At 46.2% G+C, this 11,914-nt stretch overlaps 2 protein-coding genes across 2 annotated transcripts; both read left to right on the top strand.

The window, feature by feature from the left end:
- Positions 1-4,503: 4,503 nt before the first annotated feature.
- On the top strand, positions 4,504-5,881 carry LOC128307204 (adenosine receptor A3). Its single transcript, XM_053044950.1, has 3 exons — positions 4,504-4,963; positions 5,035-5,243; positions 5,313-5,881. The coding sequence occupies exons 1-3, from the start codon at positions 4,504-4,506 to the stop codon at positions 5,820-5,822; spliced, it is 1,179 nt and encodes a 392-aa protein (XP_052900910.1). The 3' UTR covers positions 5,823-5,881.
- Positions 5,882-7,282: 1,401 nt separating this feature from the next.
- Positions 7,283-9,062, top strand: LOC128307011 (probable cytosolic iron-sulfur protein assembly protein Ciao1). The gene is made up of 3 exons (XM_053044715.1): positions 7,283-7,303; positions 7,399-7,763; positions 7,838-9,062. Exons 2-3 carry the CDS (start codon positions 7,490-7,492, stop codon positions 8,614-8,616), a joined length of 1,053 nt encoding a protein of 350 aa, XP_052900675.1. The 5' UTR covers positions 7,283-7,303; positions 7,399-7,489; the 3' UTR covers positions 8,617-9,062.
- Positions 9,063-11,914: the final 2,852 nt, after the last annotated feature.

Raw genomic sequence — 11,914 nt, 5'->3', positions numbered from 1 at the left:
GGCATAATTGTTATCCCCGTTCCCCGGTTGTACGTTTCGCTACTAACAGCCGATGTCTCCCCTGTATGTGCAGGGTTTTTATTTGCACCGTGCTCCGGATCCGTCCGCGCTTCCTCGATTCCGTATTTATAGGATGAAATGCCGGGACCTTCGGTAAAGGCTGATTTATAAATAGCCCATCGCAATGCTGTGGACCCGTGTTAAGGATCTGCCGACGGTTTGGATACGACGTAGGCTGAATTCGAGCACCAATTATCCTGTGCAGGGGAAGAAAGGAAGCAAAATAACGAATAACAACACCAGCAGGCAACCTCGTTTCGGCTTACCAATTTTGTTCGGAAAATAAAAATCGTATCTCCCACTGACGCGAAGGTTGGAACACATCGGAAGCGTAGGATGGTGGATTTTCTGAGAAGACAGGTGAGCATACAAGGAAGGGACGGAAGAAGAGGAGAAGGAGGAAGAAAACTGAAACGGAAGCGGAAATCTATAGCGCAACGGAATGGCACGGAGCGCAATGTTTATTTATTTATTCTGTCGAGGTTCCAAACAGTAAACCTGAGGTAGGCACCCTGGACGTGTGTTCTGATGTGCAACATCAGGTTTCCGGGCGGATCGAAAGCAAATAAGCACAGTACAACCAAATTCAATCTTCGTTCTATTTTGTTGTTGTTGTTGTTGCTTTTCTCCTCCTGGCACAGAAGGATCAAACGTCAATAGTTTACGGCGAAAGATACTGGGATTTTAGACATGGAGTCGCATTCGCAAACAACCCCAACTCTCCCCAGCTTCTGTAACCATTCTTTCGTCGAAATTGGTACATATGTATCTTCATTTCTTAGCGTGTTTGAGATTTTAAGATGCATCGCGATAAAGCTCATATCTCGTAAAGCAAAATGTAAAGTAAATGTTGTTTTCAATTTTAGGTTCAACCTGTAACGCGTTCAGCGCCGCATCAACCATTTTTGGATGATGCCAATGGTTATCGTCTGGCCGTAATAATAATAAAAATCCAAGTAAGCGTTGACAGCGGGCCCACGGTAACTATTGCGATTTTTGACACGGCGCTGAACGTGTTAATACGCTTGTATACGCGTACTATAGTCAAAACTTGTACAAACGATACTAACGCTTAGCGCTTCCACTACCTTCTTGCGTTCCAGCACAGCGTGAGGTATGCCATCAAGGCACTATGGTGGTAGTGGTGCGTGTTTGCGAGGTATTCCTTAAGTATCGTTTTCCTGCAGCTAATAATTTTTCATATGGAAAAGCGGATTACATCCGCGACCCTACAGTGTATATTGCCTTGGCACACAGAGAGCACAACCTTGGGGTTTTGCGGAGAGGAGGGAGGTAGGGGTGGAGAGGAAGGTGAAGAACACCATAGTGGGATGTAATAATCCCATCTTTTCTGCTTTGGTTTTTGTTGTTGTTGTTGTGATACTAACAATATGTTTTCCGCAACATTCCGTAACATTCGCGAAATGGGGAGTAGTACTCGCGGAAATTGCAAATACGCTGGTTTGCCGATGAGTTGCGAAATGAAGTTATAGCGAGGGATAAACGAACATTTCCACCGTGCTTTTCGGTGGTTTGGAGGGGATGATATTGGGAGGGTCGTTTTATTTTATTCTTTTTTTTGTTGTTGTTGTTCGTGGAAAACAATACTTACCCGATTATCGCTGAACGCGTGTGTGTTGATCCTTACATTGGTCGTTTGGTTTGCATATTTCCACGGGCTATATTATGCTTTGCGCACTCGCCTACGCCACTTGATCCATCGCGCTCTCTACCATCCCCCTTCCTAATCGCCTTGTCATCGATTTGCTTCTTCGCTGGTGAAACTTCTTCTGAGGCAGCGGTTGGAGAGGGGTTTGGTTGTTCGGGTCCTTCGATCGGTGGAGGTTTATTTATTGATTGTGCCGTAGGGAAGCCGAGATGATATGCGATGCGTGTGTTTGATTGTTTTTTTTTCCTTTTTGTTTTCGGTGTAGCGTACGCAGAAAATGTGCGAGGCGGATATTTCCCGCGACCAACACCGCCTTTAATTTGGCAGAAATTCCTTGTCCTTGCGAGGTATCGCGTCCGCTATAGACCACAACTTCGACCACTATTGAACTAACACACACACACTTACACACTTACACACACGGTACAGTGTCAGCGGGGGATAGGAGTTTACACTCTGACGCTGTATTTAGCACGTCACGAGCGTACGTTGGCCGCAGTTGAACGGGGTCATCGGGATCAGCATGAAACGCGCCATCAACACGGTCACGCTTTCGGCACCATCTTTGTGCACGGACATTTTCCACACCGCAGCGAACACATTCGCTCGCTGTAATCAGGCAATATGCGCGCACACACACGCACACACGCACACCACTCACATCACAAAACACCACATACACACGTTAAAATGAAAACGCGCAGTCCTAGATGGTCTCTCTTCTGTTCGATTTTTTGGCCCACAAAAAGAACCACACCACGGATGGGGGGCGCGGGGGGAGGAACGACAGGATAGCAATGGCCTACCTTTCCAGCGCAACACTGCAACGGTTTTGAATGTTCATAGCGAGAGCAACCCCCCCCCGTAACACAGATTGGTTCCTATCTTTTTGTGTGCACACGACCAGTACGTGGTGTTATTTGCTCGGCAGGAATATTTGCCCTGTACACTGATCGATTACAAATACGGGGTGGGTTTTGATGCGTGTGCGGTGTCCTACGCAACACGCTAGCGCGAAGAAAGGCTTCACCTTTCGCGGGAGAGCGTCTTTTACATCTCACCAAGAGTGCTTATAGTAGCACCAGCACAAGTAAACCGCTTACTAGGCTCAACAATGATTTGCTCTGGAACCTTTCCCTTTTTTGTTTGTTCGGTACACCTTAAATGCAAATCGTGGATGCAGCGTTGCCGAATTTTACTGGCTCGCAACCGTTCGCCCCGTGAAACACTGTGAAATACAACAAACAACAACAAAAGGACATTTATCCCCCACTCCAAATGTAGCCCACCGAAATAGTGCTGTGCGGGGCCAGACAGGAAGTTGACCAGCGTGTAAAACGGTATCTTTAGTACTATTGCTCGCAACTAACTGGCAACAGTTTAAAGGATGTTACTGGATAAGCTGAGCAGGAGCGCGAAACGCACGCGGAGAGATGAGAAAGCGAATGAGAGTATGATAGAGAGAAAGATAGCGAGAGCGAGAGAGAGAGAGAGAAGGGAAAAATCTCCCAACCCCCCCTCGGTCACTTCCCCGTTTCGTACCAACCCCTAGAGGAGCCGTTGTGGAAAATTGTCAAAGTCTGGAGAATAGATTTCGAAGAGATATGGCGTGAGATACTCGGGAGACTGGCAGGAGAGCCTTTGGTGTGTGGTTTTTCTCCGGTCGGGAAATAGGGGATGCCACGGGAAGGGTGCATGCGCTGTACACCATATTTTCCTTCAACCAAGGGGAGGAAGGGGAGACGGGGAAAGGGGAGAGGGGGCGGTGTGGCAGGAGTAAACACTGTAGGAAAAATTAATTCATCTCCACCACCAACGTACAACGCTTGCCTCGCCTGTTCGTCCTGACCAAGGAGCAATCGCGCACCCGCCATTCCCCAACAGCCCAACCAAAAACCCACTGGTCGCCATCTTGGTCCCTCGCGATTAGCGCCCCCGGGGGTGGGTGGAGGGTAACGGTGGCTGGGACCACGAATTATGGTGAATTGCTAAATGATAATAATGTGCGACACTTCCGCGCGTTGGGAAAACGGGAGAGTAATTACCTTTGCGATAAAAGCAGAACCACAACTGCGGCCGTAATGGGGTATATTGGGTAAATACACCTTCTAATCAACCTCGGGGGTGCAGTACACTAGTGCACGGGGCCTGCCTGTCGAACCCCTCAAAAGCGAGCATTTTTTCCGAGAGTATGCGCATTTGCGAACCGTCTCGAGCGGGAGAAACAACGCACAGGTTGCGTGTGTTCTTGCACAGTGTTCGCCGCAAAGTTTTGAGTGGTGGGCCCTCTTGTACAGTGAGACTCCTTTGCACAACAAAAAACATACAAACACACATACACACACAGCATACCCACTGCTGTTGCCAGCGTGCGCGTGTTGGTGTCGAACCAAGAAGGTTCCCGTGCCCTGTGTTGTGCATCCTTCTTTAGATACAGGGATGCAGTTCGCGTTAATATATGCGTATATGCGTTGTACTTCCGGTGGGCAGCCTAGTGAGAGATAAGGGCAGACGAGCTTGCAGAGATATTGACCATAGTGAACTCTGTGCGCACACTATCTATATTGATCTCCTGTTCTAGACAGTTTGAGTTGTAAGCGTACTTTGCGAACCGTACATCAACACGCAATTTCGTTCGGCGTGTCTCGATTTTGGAGGTTTCTTGTGATCTGAAGACTCCTGAAGAGTACTAGAAGGGGAGACGATTAGATCAGGGAGTTCGATTGTCTAATACACTACATCACTAGCTATTTCTGAAATATTCCAAGAGCCCAATGTCTAATGAAAGTTGCCTACGGGCGAATCAGTCAGACTTAGACGACGGTTGGAACAACGGCTCCACTCTCTTACCGGCCGAAGATTCGGACAGTGCGGTAAGGCTTAATGTGCCATACGCACTGTTGGAGGCTACCGTTGCCTTGATGGCTATATTCGGCAATACCTTGGTTATTGTTGCGTTTAAGACCGAGCGACGTCTGCGAAGGAGAACTAATTTTTACATAGTGTCGCTTGCGTCAGCCGATCTGCTGGTCGGTACGTTGGGCATACCGTTCGCCATTCTGGCCTCTATAGGAATTCCCCGAAACTTGCACGCGTGTCTGTTCACGATCTCCCTGCTGGTAGTACTCTGTACCATCTCCATCTTCTGTCTGGTGGCCGTGTCAATCGATCGGTACTGGGCGATCTTGCATCCGTTGGCCTACTCGCGTAACATGCGCACTAAAACGACACTCTGTAAGTCAAGCTCATCTAACTACAGCCTTGACAGGAGCTCTGTGACAATTGCTATATTTGCATCCTTTCAGATATTATAAGCATGTGCTGGCTCGTTGGTTCAGTTATTGGATTTCTGCCGTTGTTTGGATGGCACGAAGATCCTACCGAAGATGCTTGCCTCTTTGTGAAGGTGATGAACTACGACTATCTTGTGTTTCTGTACTTTTTGACAATCGTTATTCCTGCCGTACTATTACTTGCGTTCTACATGCACATTTATCGAGTTATCGTGAAACAGGTAAGCAACTTCTATGTCTGACGTACGCGCGCTTTGTTCGCTCTAACCCTTTTTGCATATCCCGTGCAGCGAAAGCAAATCCTTTCGGTGAACTCCATCGACAGTCGGTTCTCTGCTAATCTGGCTAATGTGGAAGATAGCAATATCGCACAGACGATGCAGTGTAGCAAGCGTCGTACGAAAAAGGACAACTACAACGGCACGATGCTGCGTGTGTTGCGTGCGGCTCAGAACCGTGAGGTGAAAGCCACACAGAACCTCTCCATCATTGTGCTGTTCTTCATGATTTGCTGGATGCCGCTGCATACTATCAACTGTATTGTTGCCTTCTGCCCTCAGTGCCATATTCACGCACCGGTCATGCTGTTTGTGATAACGCTCTCCCATCTGAATTCTGCGCTGAACCCGCTGCTGTATGCATACCATTTGAAGGATTTCCGTGCAGCACTGAAGAAGCTGATCCTGACAATCTTTGGTATCACGCCAACTGTGCCGCCACAAGCTGAGTGTGTCAATTGCATTTCAACATTAGCGCAACAGCAACAGCATCAGCATCATCAGTTATTTCACGTAGCTTAAACGTTTTAAACACTAGCGTAGCGTAGTAATGTAGCGCCAGATTCTTACTCAAACCTGCTTGTGCCTTCAGAAGTTCTTCCTTCCTGAGTTCCACTCGATAGACTGTACGAACTGCAGGAACAGAGAATGATAGATGTTATCCGCGGTCCGCTATATAATCAATGTGCCTGAAACGCAGACAATCAGCTGTGAGTGTTCACCGATAGTTGCCAAATGCAATCTGCAATGAACTTTCGTGTAATGATGACATATCACCACATATATTTGCGCCTTTATGTGCTAAACGCTAACATGGTAGCGGAGGGAATTGATAATATTTATATCGAGATATTTTTATCATTAACGTTGTACAAAAAAAAACGGCCTTTTACACTCTCGCTGTGTTATTTGGAAACGGTGTTAAACAGTAGAGAACATAAATATTCGAATGTGCATGTGATTAATGACTTATACTACTTTCATTGCTTTTTAAACCACGTAGAGTGTCCGAAAAACTATGCTTCATTGAATTAAAATCACATAACAAAAACTTCTCCAAAGAAATATTCTGTACTGGAAAACCCAGCGATGTTGAAGCTGTCTTCGATCTCTCTTTTCATCTTCTTGGATTTCTTGAACATAAATCTCGCACTACCAAATTGTTTACAACGTTACCAAAAAATGTTTGTTGTTTGAAGTTGTTGTTGTTACATTCTTTCTTGGCTAGTGATTCGAACATAAAACTAGTTTCGGTCATACAACGGCATAACCATAACGTATCCAACAATGTGCTCCAAAGACTTCTTGGCAAAGACCGAGACACAATGGCCTCACCCTTCCCTTGGGTGATCGAAGCAATTAAACAAAAGGGTAAAAAATTATCTGGACAAGACATACATTGTTAGGTGGAAGTGTTAGTAGATGCCATTTAGATCTAGGGAGCAAACATCACCTCCGACGAAAATGGGACGTCAGGATCTTGATGGATGACAATACCCGGTTGACTCTCCATGGCAACGACACTCGTGAGACTTGTGCACTTGACATGCTTAAGATTATCATGGTTTATGTTTATGTTTAGTTTAAAAATTAGAGCCGATTACACATTTTCAGCTTGAATTGGAAGAACTTCATCGAGAAGAAGCGTCCCTCTAAAGTATTTTGTTATTTTAATAAAATTTGCAGCTGCTTTCGAAAAGTGGGCTAAATACATTTTACTAACAACAGAACAAACCAATTGATCTCCAACGGTTGTCTTTCAAAACGATTCAATATTTTGAATGTCTCAATCAGTGCGTACGCATGGCCCGACCACGTGGAGCTCATTATACCAGTGGTTATACCAGTTGTAACAAAATTTTCTCGGAATCAAAATCACATCGTGTGGAAAAAAAAATTACATTTCCATTGACAATTGTTTGACAGTCATGCTCACACCTGCTACCGAACAGCTGTCAAACTGCGCAAAAGTCTATTTACCTATCGTGCTAAAGATCAACAAGGTATGAACCACTTTGTGGTGAAATTCGTTTTCGTGCTTGCCTTGTTTACAAAGTACAATTTGTAAAAGTTTTTCTTTTGCCAATTACGATTACAGCGGCTTCAGTGTAAGGAATCCCGGTGTAACATATTACCTAGAAGTGACGGCCTATATTCCCGGCAGACGGATCCGACTGGTACCAGCCGCGATGGATAAGGTGTACCTGCTGCAAACGCTAACCGGCCATGTTGGCCGTGTCTGGAGTGCGTCTTGGCATCCGAGCGGTGACATATTCGCTTCTTGCGGCGAGGATAAAACAATTCGTGTATGGACGAAGACGGACACCAACCGATGGGTCGCCCAGACAGTGCTAACGGATGGGCATTCACGGACCATACGCGACGTTGCCTGGTCGTACTGTGGTCACTATCTTGCATCGGCCAGTTTCGACACGACGGTAGCAGTTTGGGACAAAAAGTCAGGTATGTTAGGATGCAAAACGAGTACTTCTCCTAGCCCGAACCGTTTGATCAATTTTGAATCATCTCGTTTCCAGGTGAATTTGAATGCAATGCCACACTGGAAGGGCACGATAATGAGGTTAAGAGTGTCACCTGGTCTAGGTCAGGCAACTTGCTAGCAACGTGCAGCCGGGACAAGTCGGTCTGGATCTGGGAGATACACAATGCACCGGGGCAGGAGGATGAGTACGAATGTGCTGCAGTGCTGAACGGCCACACGCAAGATGTGAAAAAGGTATGTTGGCATCCGCAAGAAGAATTGCTGGCATCTGCCAGTTACGACAACACGATACGCATGTACCGTCAGGACACGGTGGACAGCGAGTGGGAAATGCTCGAACCAATGGAATCGCACACCTCAACCGTGTGGAGCATATCGTTTGATGCGACCGGCAAACGTTTAGCATCCTGCAGCGAAGACACAACGGTGAAGATCTGGCAGCAGTACGGACCGGACAACACGGTTGGCATACAATGCCCGGACAAGGGTTCGGTGTGGAAGTGTGTATGCACTCTGGCTGGGTTCCATTCGCGTAGCGTGTACGATATTGACTGGTGTAAGCAAACTGGTCTGCTGGCGACCGCTTGCGGTGATGATTTGGTACGAATATTTAAGGAGGCAACCAATTCTGACCCGAACGAACCAACGTTTGAGCTGGTGGTAACGATCGCAGCACACAGCCAAGACGCGAACAAAGTTGCCTGGCATCCGGTCAAACCCGGCATCCTGTTGACGGCGAGTGACGATGGCGAAATCAAGATATGGCAGTATCAGGAGGACGCCGATCTAAGCCAAGAACGGTGCCAGGATTAGTATAATCCGAACTCTTCCAGTCGGGGTTGACCCGGTGGTGTATTTGGTAGCGGCGCCGGTCTTCAACACGACAGGGCCGGTGAAAAATCCCACCCAAATCAATCCACCGTACGCAGGATTGACTATCTAGCTACGCGAAAATAAAAACAAGCCAGAAATAGCACGCCTCTCGACCTCTTGAGGTTGTTGTGCCGCTAAAGAAGAGGAACTCGCCCAGTCACATCGCATGCCTAAAGGAATATGAGCTCGATCGTTACATTGCAAATAAAGTTGTTTCTAGTTAAGATTCCTAAAACATTCAATTACTGGTAACATTTCGAAACATTCATGACAATATGCATTTCACACTAATAATATGAGTTGTAATATAAAAAGATTGAAGTGTAAGATTGTACTATTGCTTCATTATCCAACTGTTGCATGGTTCACTCTCTACGGAGATGTAATTTTTTTTTTTATTTATTCAGAGACGGCCAGGCCGTATTGCTACGGAGATGTAATTGTTACGATTGGAAATTTCAATTTTTTTTTTGAAGAAATAGAGTTTGGATAAATGGTTTATCGCTTTATAAATATATGTTGTGTTTTTATTCCCAGTTAAAAATGTTTCATAACATTTTAGAAGTATCATTACAACAAATATTATCGTACCAAAGTTCCCATTACACAACAAACAGCCTTTTCCGGGATCAGCAATGTCTCTAAACATCTTTGATTTCGGACATAAAAATTTTATTATTATTTAAGTGATTATTTTTAAGTGGCTACAATTGTAAACGAACTATGGCTGCGATACACTTTCGCGTTAAGCTGACAAGGCTTAGGTACGCGTACATTAAACCGTGGCAGCACTTTGCCAACCACGAACCGCTAGACGGAGGTCAGGCTCGAGTTTCCCCATTTTCCTTTTGTTTTCCCTTGGTTTTGTTGTTATTGCTCTTATTGCATAGCCTATTTTTCGCTCTCCATTTTGGAGCCGCGTTTTTCCATACCCCAGACGCTGGTCCTTTGTACGCACGCCTGTCAGCGGGCATTGGAGCACGAGTTTCTCCCAAAACCCATTTCCCATTCGGCAAAGTTTCCCTGTTGGGGTTGGTTGGTGTGTAGAGTGAAAGTTACGTAAATTATAAGCACTTGACATTTGACGTGCTCGTCGGGGGGTTCGCTCCGAACTGGGAATGTGCGACACTCTGCCCAGGCCGACCTGGTGTGCTGAGAGGCGGAAGAACCTTTTCTTCGACAGTGGAATAAGTGGAATTCTCCCTTATTCAGTCTGAGAGTATCTGCCGTGCAGTGACGATGCCTAGTTACCCCGCACAAAGGGCGAAGGAGAAAGGTTCCAAAGGGATGATACAAAGCAACCTAGCATAACGTTGTGAAACGGTAGAGTAGAACGATGCGTTGTGAAGTAACATAGAAACGGTATTAGGCATCGGTAGTAACAGTAGTAACAGGAACAAACAGGACGGATAGCAACACAGGAACAGATCAACATCCAACAAAAAACCGTAGCAGCACTGCAAGCAAACAAAACACACAAACAAACAAAACGCACGAAGGAAATTCCTGGATGTACTCTGTGCGACAACTGATATGTACATACTTTTTTTTCTAGTGAACCATCCGTGAAAAAGTGAAACAAGGCGGGAGGGTGGGTAACGCTAATTGACTATCGATTTTTTTTTCGGTTGGTTCGAAAAACCATAACCTCATTGAAGATGTAGCAGATAATGGATAGTTGGCAGCATGTATACGCATGTAAATATATATGTATATGCTAATTTTGCGCCATCCGAATATACAAAGCGGGAGCCTGGTTGCAGAGTGCCTCTCATCCGAGATGTCAGAATTGTAACAAAGAAATGAAGGGTGGTCGGTCGGTTGGTGACAGTAACCTTAACACTAATATGCACTACTCAGAGCTGCAGGTGCACCGTACGGTGCCCCAACAGTAACAGCGCGTCGGGATATTAAAATAGGTCGTTCTGGGGCTGGGGAGTTGTGGTGAGAAGTATGGCGGACTGTGGAGGCAAAGACATCACCATCACATGCCCCACATTGCAGCAGAAGAATTGGGCATGAGACGTCCAAGGATGTCTGCGAATATGTGAGTGTGTGTGTCTGTGTATGTGTGTGTGTGTAGCAGACATGCAGTTTAATGTGTGTAATAATGCAGAAAGCTGAGGTGTGCGTGACGAAAAAATGTGTGTAATTGCCTGTTGATTAATCATTAACGTTGGAGAGGGTTCTTGTGCTCCGCTCTGTGTGCTGATGCTTTTTAAACACCGTACGCAAACACGCCTACCCATCGGCAAAAGGTCCGGATGAAAGGAACTGGTGGAATGTTGTTTGCTGGTGTGCTACAAAGTGCTAAAATCATACGCGAAGAACGGCGCTTGTTTACATGGCTAGAACATCCGATTCGGAGTCTTCCCGTTCAGGCGGTCCGCGGTATTCGACAAAGGTGGTAGCCCACCAGTCAGACGAGGAAAAAAAGGGTTGTCGTGCCCTTGTGATATAATGCATCGAGTGCCCATTCATGCGAGCTTTTTTCCTCCTCTGCTAGCGAACCAGCTATGTAACCTAGCCTCATTACAATACGACCCAACGCCGCTGGTAATCGTGCGCCATAAACCATAAAATCGATAGAATGCAAACCGTGTGCCCAAATCCAAGCGTGTGTGCTTCCGGAAGTGTAGCGGTGAACCCAGGCAAATGCGTCTAAGTGGAGCAACATCATAAAATGGTAATGCTTTCTTTGGGAGCTTCCATCCGCAAGCAATACACAGCAGTCCATGATGGGGCCTCCAGCAAGCACTCATCGTTTTACAAACAATATCTCAGTGTTTGGACTCGTTTTTGGACTGGAGTACTGGGGATATTGAATACGCACACGTTCGGTGTTGGGAATGCTTGAATTATTCACCTCACCATCAGGTGTCAGGTTGTATTGTTGTTCAACTTTCCCAGTTTTTAACGGAGGCTGAGATTTCCTTTGGACCAACTGCAGTGCATCTGCTGTCGGATTTGTCGGAAAGAAGATCAAACTCGCGTAAGAATTGCATCTGTGTGTGAGTGTGCGTTAGGACCCTGTCCACCGAAGAGCCCAGTTACCCACGTGGCGTAGCCAGAGACTGTAGCGTATTTTATTTCTCCGTCCCTTACGCTGTGTTGTAGAGAGGTGTTATTTAGGATTCCGTACTTATTCGCCGTAGTTCGTCCGCTTCCGTTCCGATTAAGGTGCCAGTGCAGCAGTGCCGAAGTATGTGCTGCAATTTGGTGTCGTTGGTAGTGCCAA

This window comes from Anopheles moucheti, chromosome X (genome assembly GCF_943734755.1).
Source record: "Anopheles moucheti chromosome X, idAnoMoucSN_F20_07, whole genome shotgun sequence".
Lineage (NCBI taxonomy): Eukaryota > Metazoa > Arthropoda > Insecta > Diptera > Culicidae > Anopheles > Anopheles moucheti.
The sequence above is the reverse complement of the archived record's forward strand: the minus strand, read 5'-3'. Positions and strand labels throughout refer to the sequence as shown.

Excerpts from the sequence above, each read along its gene's own strand:
- LOC128307204 (XM_053044950.1), top strand. The coding sequence starts at position 4,504 with ATGTCTAATGAAAGTTGCCTACGGGCGAATCAGTCAGACTTAGACGAC. Across the intron at positions 4,964-5,034 it reads GCGCACTAAAACGACACTCT|ATATTATAAGCATGTGCTGG; the intron begins GTAAGTCAAGCT and ends GCATCCTTTCAG. Across the intron at positions 5,244-5,312 it reads ATCGAGTTATCGTGAAACAG|CGAAAGCAAATCCTTTCGGT; the intron begins GTAAGCAACTTC and ends TATCCCGTGCAG.
- LOC128307011 (XM_053044715.1), top strand. The coding sequence starts at position 7,490 with ATGGATAAGGTGTACCTGCTGCAAACGCTAACCGGCCATGTTGGCCGT. Across the intron at positions 7,764-7,837 it reads AGTTTGGGACAAAAAGTCAG|GTGAATTTGAATGCAATGCC; the intron begins GTATGTTAGGAT and ends TCTCGTTTCCAG.